At 44.7% G+C, this 9,508-nt stretch overlaps 1 protein-coding gene across 9 annotated transcripts in view; it reads right to left on the bottom strand.

The window, feature by feature from the left end:
• celf4 (CUGBP, Elav-like family member 4) overlaps positions 1 to 6,486 on the bottom strand; it is an 86,582-nt gene extending 80,096 nt beyond the window's left edge. For all 9 annotated transcript variants that reach the window (XM_051074781.1, XM_018700207.2, XM_018700202.2 and 6 more), the window contains exon 1: positions 5,470 to 6,486. In XM_051074781.1, the coding sequence (XP_050930738.1) occupies positions 5,470 to 5,746 (277 nt within the window). In that variant the 5' untranslated portion in view covers positions 5,747 to 6,486. The remainder of the gene's footprint in view (positions 1 to 5,469) is intronic.
• Between the last annotated feature and the right edge of the window lie 3,022 nt (positions 6,487 to 9,508).

The following is a 9,508-nucleotide window of genomic DNA, read 5'->3' on the forward strand; positions in this document are numbered from 1 at the left end:
GAGTGATTCTCCCCAGAAAATTCACTTGAAAAATAAACTATCTATCTATCTTTCTATCTATCTATCTATGTGAAAATTGTTGACATCAGCAGCTTCTCTGACCTGTAACGATGGCCACAAATGGTCAATGTTGTGCTTCTCCACAGGTCAGCACTGCCATCCACAGTGAGCCATGACTTTACTGTGTGGAACCATTATATACACACTAACATGTATATGATATATGCTGACTGGACCATTTTACCAGGCTGTGCGTGCTTCTGAACTGTTGACACAAAAGGTTTTCTGAAAAGCTAATGCAAATTTGAGGCCTAAATGAAAATGTTACTGTAGTATTTCAAGTTAAATCAGTCGTGATTTTGAATGCATGCAGTGTACATGTGCGTAAACTCTTGTGCATGTGTGCACCAAGCTTGCAATTTTCGGAGACCTTGCTGAATGAGCGTCAACTAGTTTCAGTCAGTCTGTAGGACGTGAGATGAGATGAATGTGTAGGTACAGCCATCCTTTTACATTATCTCTCCCTCTCGATGTATGTAAAGGTCAGTGGTTTTAATGAGAGGACCGCCGAGGTCAGACGAGCCAGAGGACTCCACCTCCCTGACAGGCATCATGACTCCAGACCTGCTGTTAGCATGCTAATCCTTGCAAGAGTTCCCTCCTTTGGCTCGGTGCGGTCATCTCTCACTGTGACTAACTGGCTCCCTGCTCGGCCATCAGCCGGCCCCCATCTGACAGTCCCCTCCAATAATAATGGACAACAGAAGCGGTGCTGCCTTGACAACGGTCCTCCTGACAAATTAGGCTCACTGTACTCCCTGCTCTGGCCCCGCCTCTCGCTTCCCTCTTGTTGCTTGGCAGTTCTGGGTTCTGCCAGGACAGGGGGCGGCGGGTGCGCCGTGGAGCCGGTGGACAAGTGTACTTCAAGGAGCGACCTCCTCTATGACACATGTTGCCTTTCTCCCCGACAAAACACTCAAAATCGATTGCGATGCGTCTTTATAGAAACGGGGCACAATGTGGGGCCTGAGCGTGCATTCTGAGCTAAGCTGAGTGGAGGATTCTGGGCCAGGGAGGAGAGGAGGAGCACATAAACACACACACTCATAGATGCACACACACACACACACACACACTCATCCCAAACTGAATGCGAGAGGAGGAGAGAGAAGGATCCCACAGTGAGGATGATGCAACTGGAGTGAAATTTTTCGGCCGGAACGCATGCTGCATTAACGCAGACCTGCAGGACGAAAAAAACACACCCTCGCCTCTTTCTTTCTTTGTTCAAAGCCAAATTTGGCTTTATCCTCCTGTTTTTTTCACATTTTTTTTTTTGCAGACGGTACTTCTCTAATGGCAACCTGTAACACCTAATTGCCTGCAATAAAACACAGCATGGGCGTTTCATGTTTTTTGGCATCACGACTTCCTGGCCTCACCAAACAAGAGAAGCTCAGTGATCTGTTCTGAACCTGGTCCTCGGACATATTCAGTTAAAAGGGCCGAAATATCAAAACCATAGGCATTCAGCGGGAACCATAACTCCCTTTATGACCTGCACAGATTATAGCCCCCATCTGTAGCATAAGCCATCTGCAGTATGGGTAAATTTAAACAAGATTACTATTGGTCATTACACTGTGTTTCCACTTGTTTGATTTCAAACATATTAAACCTTATATGATTATATAACCCTTTTCTCAAGTATTGATATGAAATTATAAACTGGTTTAACAGCCATGGTATTTTCATTAATCACCACCATTCTTTTCATACAGTGGGCTGGTTGTGTCTACTCTTACTGAGGAAGACCTTTGTCTGAACTAAAGTCCTGTGACATTTTGTTTACATCACTTGCCAGGTTAAAATGGACTATTTGGCCCAAATCTACATGAAGTTTCTACACCTGTTTTGACTTTGAGCAACTCTCTGGCTTCGTAACTACTTTAACTGTCTGAGCCCATGGCGAGGGCTGTTGCTAATGTATTTAGTTTGGCCAAGGACAAATATATTACTGGCATTAAATTACCACCAAATGAAACAGCAGTAAAACAAACTTGGTGACACGTGCATTTGCATTTGCTTGTGAAAAAACGAAGATTGTAGACAATAAGGGTTTGGCTGGGAACACACCACTGCCTGAAGATGTGACAGCAGTAAACAATAGATAACACCTTCTGTTATTAAATGTCTTCCCCGTATCATCGCAGCTCAATTGCCCCAGTGATTATTACATGAAATCAGGCAGATGAATAGTGCTAGCTATCCTATCTACACCTTCTTCTCCTTCTTGAATAGATCCCTCACCTCCCATGCTGCATTGCCAGGGAGAGGAGAAAAAGAAAGGGCTGGCTCTTTGTGTTAGCCGTGTCTCTCAGCCCCGTTGTGCTTGGTAGCAGCAGCAGCAGCAGCAGCAGCAGCCGGTGACCATTATAAATGGCCTCTATTAGCATGGCTTGGTCGCAGAGGGGAGAGAAATAAAATCATTGGGAGAATGTAGGCCTGCACTGGTGTCCCTGCGCCCGCTCCCAGCCTCTGCAGACCTCCGTCCCATGCTCCCCTCCTCCCTGCTCCCTCCACCCCTCCATTCCAAGGGGACAGAATCCTAAAGACTAGATTACTAGTGATACATGGAGTCATTATAGGGAGGGTTATGGCAATAGTATCACAGGCACGGCTGACAATGGCTATAATAGGGGTCCCTTTCTTCAGAGGTAGCATTACCATAGCAAAGGCTGTTTCTTTAGGCTTGTTGATGTACAGCAGAACAGGATGAGGGCCTTTTATTACCTGCTGCAGAGAAAAAGCTCTGTATTATCTAGCTGAAAACCATGCTTATTTCTTTGTAAAAGTGCCATGTCTCTTTGGGTAAAGTTAAATGAACACAACAGTATTCCCAGATACAGAATTACATTGTTAGTGATGACAGTTACCAAGAATGTGCAATTTGAAAAAGCACAGGTAGAACAAAAATTGTAAAGGAAATGGCTGTCGATCATCTACAATCCCTGGTTCAAGCTGAGGCTTTGTGTTACCACAGCCGTTACAGAACATGATGCCCTGTCACTGAAAAAAAGGCCAACATGTCAGTGTATGTACAAGAAGTGAAGACAAAAGGAGAAGAAAGAGGGATAGCAAAGAATAAAGGGGATCGAGCAGAGTTAATGAAGTGGTGAGAAGATGGAAGAGAAGAATAGAAGAGGAGTTTTCTAGTGGGCAGCTCTATAGACCTCACTCCATTGGAGCATTTCACACCTTAAAGGGTCATCATGCCCTCAGTTTGACTCTCTCTACTGAATAACGGGGAAAAATGGGTAAACGGCATGAAGGAGCTGAGGGAAAAGAGGATGGGGAAGAGTGGTGAAAGACTGTAGCATGTGTGTACAAAATGTACATATCTGAAACTACGTTGGTACAAAATGTTCAATGTTTGAAACCACCAAAATGGCAGTGTTGAGCTAAAGGTTTTCAGCTGCTTTCAATGACAGAAAAACCAAAACTCTGTACAGAAAATCCAGGAAAAAAATGTAACAGTATGAAATGCAAAAAAAAACTACGACCAGGTTTAATGTGTTAAAACACAAAATTGTCATAAGCTTTAACTGCTAAGATAGATTTAAATGACAGCAAAATAAATGGAGCATATATTATTTTTCTTGTGTGTTTACAGTTGTCTCAAACTCTTGCGCTGATGGCATACTTGTTTCGTGATGCTGTGTAGTCTTCACTGAAACCAGTGTGACGGCAGTGCACACAGTCAGTCACTTTGCCTGTTATTTGTGGGACGCGTTGTCTTTTACTGCTAATTTGGGAATCTTCTATGGAAACCTCAGGAAGGTGTTAGGAGTCTGTGGAGGGAACGCGGCCTTCAAACAGCTTGCAGTGAGCCAGTGAGCTGGTGAGCCAGGGAGTAGCTAGTGCCTCCAGCTAGTTAAAATATGAGCACAGCGGGGGCTTGCTAATGAAAGCGGGGAGCCCAGCCCGGGAAGCAGGGCCGTATATCGTGATGAGGAGACAGTTCTTAGAATCAGCTGGCGAGCCGTGCCTATAGTTCTGGGCCCACTGGTGATTAACCGTCCAACAGGGAGTCGCTACTACAGCTGGGCTATTAATAAGAGATAACCCCCCCTTTCTCTTCCCTTCCCCCCGTCTTTGCCCCCCCGTGCCTGCAGACGGTCTCCACCCTCTGGAATTATTTGTATATCATAATCATTTTCTGACACATGGTGCATGTCACACATTGTTACAGGGGGCAGATGGGGGCTTTAAAATGAGAGGAGGGAGGATGGGTCCCAAAAAGCGATAGCTCATTCTTAATGTACTTTACTCCCTTGGGAAGTGTCCTGCAGGTATAGCAGATCAATTAGTGACCTCTCATTAGATGGTGATTTGCAGAGAATGACCCCTCCCTTGAGAGTAGAAAATAAAATATTGGTTTAAAGCACTATTGTTCCTGTTGCATCAAAAGTGCAAGGCTGGTCGTTAATACTACACCAAAAGCCCAATGCAACATTGTCACCCCGGGAGTTTATGATAATTCACTGGCATCAGCACTGTAAAAAAGGGGTCAGCTCTGTGTCAGTTGGGGTTACACTGGAAAAAGTTATAAAAATAGACCTAAGTGATAAACTGCACAGGGTTAGAAAGTTAAAGAAATATTAAAATATTTTTTCTGTGTTTTGTAGTTCATTTTTCATTGTCGAGGAATAACTGTGATAAAATGCTGTACAATATAATCACAGGCCTACTCCCTCTGTGTTGCACACGTGCGTACACACGTGCACGCGCGACACCCCACCACCACCCCCTAACACACACACACACACACACACACACACACTCATATCCACTCTCTCTCTCTATCTCTCTCTCTGTGTGTCACACACACGTACAGTGAGATGAGAGAGAGAGAGAGAGAGAGTTACGGGCAACAGAGTGTACTGTGCTGCGGGCAATCAAACACAGCCTCCCCGCTATTGCAACGTGAAAACGTGAGGTTAATGGCCTGGATTTAGCACTGTAGTGAATGAAAGCACGTTTACAACCGCCGGACTAGAGATGTGTGAATACTCCCGTGCACACTGCCCAAATAAGAACATTGCTCCTCCTAATATCACCCTACATAAATTCATGCCGTCGTGACTCCCGATTCGTGACACTCTCATGCTTGAATATGTTTGCTCAATAAGGGTAAAATATAATTTAAAAAAAAAAAAGGAAACGCTGAATTTTGAAGTCTAACAAGAAATATCCTTTTTGGTTCCCACAACCACGTAACCTACATAAACTAATTCAGGCTTCACCACTACAGACATTTGCACAAATGTTGCCATCAGCCGTGCAGTTCTACCCATCAAATACGTGCATGATTTAGAATCCCCACTCTCACCATTGTGTGTGACAGATTTCACACTGACAAAAACAAGTAGAGCCATAGTTCTCTCAGTGAACATGGGCATAACCCACCTTTGTGCATGCCCGTGAATCGGTCCTTGAGCACAGTGAGCTCGTAGATCTTGCCGAACTCCTCGAAGAGGGGCCGGAGGTCCTTCTCGTCCAGGTTGCGGGGGATCTGACCGATGAAGAGTTTGATGGCATCGTGGTCCTTCATGGGGATGGTGGCCGGGCAGCCCGCCGGGCTGTGGCTGTGGCTTAATCCGTTCACGAGCCCGTTCGTGCTGGCGGAGACCACACCGACACCGTGCACCGTGCCGTCCACCTGCCCGTTGGTTAAAGTTGCCATCTTCGGACCGGCCAGTGAGTTGGGATGGGTACAAACAGCAGCAGATGGTGATGGTGGAGAATCGTTTTACGTTGAATAATAATAATGATAATAGTAAATAAAAAAAAAAAAAAAAGCTGGTAGAAGTCTTGGTCAAAATTTGGTTCCGAGACCAAGCCGTGCCAGAGCTGATTCCGCTCTCGTCCTATCAAAGCCAATATTTACATTGATGTGAAAACACATGTAGCATTTGGCGAAGACGCATATCAAAAGCGCGCAATGCCGTTGGTCCCGGTGGAGGCTTTGATTCCTTATATTTATGTCCTACCCAATAACTCGTTCATTGATTTCATAAAAGAGAGACAGAGAGAAAGAGAGAGATAGAGAAGGGGGAGGGAGAGAGAGAGAGAGAGAGGAGAGAGAGAGGGAGAGAGAGAGAGAGACCAAGAGCGTTCACTGTCTATTTACACCCACGTTCCCTCGTCCCAGCTTCTTGGCACCCTTTTATTTTTTTGCATTGAGGAGTCGGTATGGGTGTCTTCTCGGTTTAAACGGACAGGACGGTTCAATCTCTGCCAGAACCGTGGGGAGATTTGAATAAAGGGGGACCGCTATAAACTCGGCATATGTCAAACCCAGCGTTCTCGGTTCCCCCTTTTCTTACGCGAAGACCGAGTGGTACATTCCACCGAGGGGAGAGGGTCTATAAATAGAGAAATATAGAGAATACGGTCCTTTGTGCTCCTACTCAGAGCAAATAACTACACATTCACGAAGTCAAGAATTTATCACTTCGTGACTGACATGCACACTGTTCTTAGTCATTGTAATCATCTGTAACAGTGTCTTGATGTCAATTTACACCTGACGTGCTTCCGTTTATGTTAAAAAAAAAAAAAAAAGAACATTCGCTACAGATAGGATGTGACTGAAAAAAAGGTGGCTGTCGCTCTCAGGAGGTTTGATTTTGTGTTTAAATCACATTTCATGTGATCTTATAGCCCCCCTCATCCTCATCCTCATCCCCAGCAGCAGCGAATCGCTGAATCCTCCTCACTTCGCTCCTGGTCGGTGGACAGCTCCGTGGTGCTGAAATGCGGTCCCACGGGCTGAAACTAAAACACACTGACGACGGGAGGATTCCTCTGACGGTTCCGACCGCTCGTCATTGTTAAAGATCAAACACGTTTTTTTTTGCAAATAGGTGAGACGACGTATTATTAGCTTGCTCTGCCGTTTCCGAAGGCGTATGGATTAGGTGATTTTGATTTCCAGAAAAGGGGAAGTCTGTGAGCACCGCCGAGTGGCGTACAGAGGGGGCACACGGAAAGGGGGAGAAAAAAAAGAGAGAGTGGGACAAATTGACAATATGCACAGAAATCCACATTCAGCGATGTCGGTATAGAACCTTTAGGTTTCTTCAGGCGCTGAAGATTGTAATTGAAAAAAACCCAGCATCGAAAAAAAGATAGGGGACATCACAGTTCAAACTATAAATGCAGTGTAAGAACACATCTATTTCTGTTATATTCAGCACGACATCTAAAATTCATTCAGTTTCCTCATCAGATTAATTCTGTGGGCCTATAGGCATCAACCAAACAGTTTCTAAATCAGTGGGAGAGTGGTCAGTCTGATTACTGTGGCAGCCCTTGATTTATGAAAATCTTAGTTTGAGTGAGTCAGATATTGATATTAAATACCACTCAGAGTGGAAGGTCTAAAACACTTACACATACTGTAAATTAAAAGCACGTTTGCAGCTGTGACTGACCCACATGGTGATGGATAAAATGAAACTGACTGAACATTTCTTATCAGGCTAGGAAAAAAAGAAAGAAAGTTGTACTTTCTTAGGTTCCGACATATTACATTTTTAGCAGGACATCCCAGGGCAGATTGATCGTTACTATACTGGCAATGAACACTATCTGACTCCCACAGCCACAAACAGGAGTCTGCTTTAACCCTAATCTGCGAGGTTACACAGCTCCGAATAGAGTGACCCGAGGAATGGAGTGACAGTAGGTTTGAACATTCACTGTCAAAGTAGGCAAAATTTATAATGACAGAAACTTCTTTTGGATATAAAATGAGATATTTCATATTCAACTCGTACTAGCCTGGGCACCAGCATGGCTTCACGGTGAAGATCATTGGCTATTCTGGTGTATTCATTTGGGAGTCAGTTCATGTTGTTTATCTCTATTCCCACGGGGACCCGAGGTCACGGCAGTGTGTAAATGATAAGAGTGCTGATATTCCTACTGAGTTTGATGAATGCCATTTAAACGCTAGCAATGTATAAGCCTGTGGAAACTGAATCAGTGACAGTGGAGTTACCACAGCACTTTCTGTTGTGTCTCAAACTGGGCAGTCCAGTCCATGAACTGATAGCAACAAAATACCTTCACGTGTGCATATTTAAAAAAAAATATCCATGCATATTTTGATCTTACACATACAGAAAGCCATGCGTGTGTAAGACCACGTTGAGTATTTGGCTCTTGCTAAAAGTGGCTGCCAAAGTGAAGACAGCTACTGTATATGCAGCTCCTATATATGATAATACAGTATGTTATATTCATATCAGACCAAAGGTTAAAGTGTCGGAATATGGGCCACGAGACACTGAACTACTCTCAAGTGATGAGCAAAATGAAATGGTAGTGTACTCCAGTTACGCTTCAGTGTCTTGAGTTAAACCACGCACCCTAAAGGCCTCACGCTATAGCAACGACATCCAAGGCTCATAACGTTGACCTATTTGTTGTCATTTTTGGCTATGAGGCATACCCCCCCTCTGCCTAGACATTAGCCAACCATTAAATAACAAAAGCGACACACTCGGCGCCTCTCTCACCTCTCTCTGTTCTTCCGCCAGCTAAATGGCCCGGTAATGTCATCCCGTTCTCACGGCATGACCGGGCCCCAGCGGGGGCGACGGAGGGGTGGGTGGTTGTGGGGTGGGGGAGACTTGGCTTTCTTTGGCATGACACCGTGCTCTGCTCTCCAAGCTTTCCCTCGGGGCCACACTCCATTCACCACAGCAGCCTTGCCTGCGCTCACGCCTGACTTACCTCCAGCAATATTTTTTAATACAAGGGTGAAATGGGAGGGCACAAATCATCGTAATTATGTTCAGTGGGTACTGCCGTGATGATTATGTAAGGTATGGCGCCACGATGGTTCCCTCACGGTCTGTCTCGTCACACAGCCTACCTGTGAGCCACTATGAAATGTTTTCAGTGTCGCCTGGAGTGAAATGGCTCCGGTGACTGAGCCCATCGGACTGATAATAATAACACGCAATTAACGAGCAAGACGTGTAACAGTGTGTCTCCTCGCTCCCCAAATGGTACTTATTTCAATCCGTTTGGGTATACTCAAATATGACTGTGTAGCTCTTGCAAATCATTTGTGCCCACTGCACAGGCGTGCTGAGCGCAATACTCAAAGCACCCGGTCTGTCAAACAATTTTCATATTTATTATTCTCTCTTTCTCTAAACTCAATACATGCCACCCCCACCCCCCACCCCCCAAAAAAAAAAAAAAAAAATCTGATTGATACAATCAAACGGTTTCATTCCTACAAATATAAATTATTATCTAGTTTCCGAAGCTCCTTAGTGAAATAAATCAAGGTTGGACTTTATTAATATTTACAGCCATATTAGTGACTAGACTGCTTTTGTAAGACAGCACCATCAAAGGGTTTTTATACAGAGAAATACTGGGAGAGATATGGCTCTGTCCTTGGTGCTGAAACTAACATACAGCA

Source organism: Lates calcarifer, linkage group LG12, assembly GCF_001640805.2.
Source record: "Lates calcarifer isolate ASB-BC8 linkage group LG12, TLL_Latcal_v3, whole genome shotgun sequence".
In the NCBI taxonomy this organism is placed as follows: domain Eukaryota; kingdom Metazoa; phylum Chordata; class Actinopteri; family Centropomidae; genus Lates; species Lates calcarifer.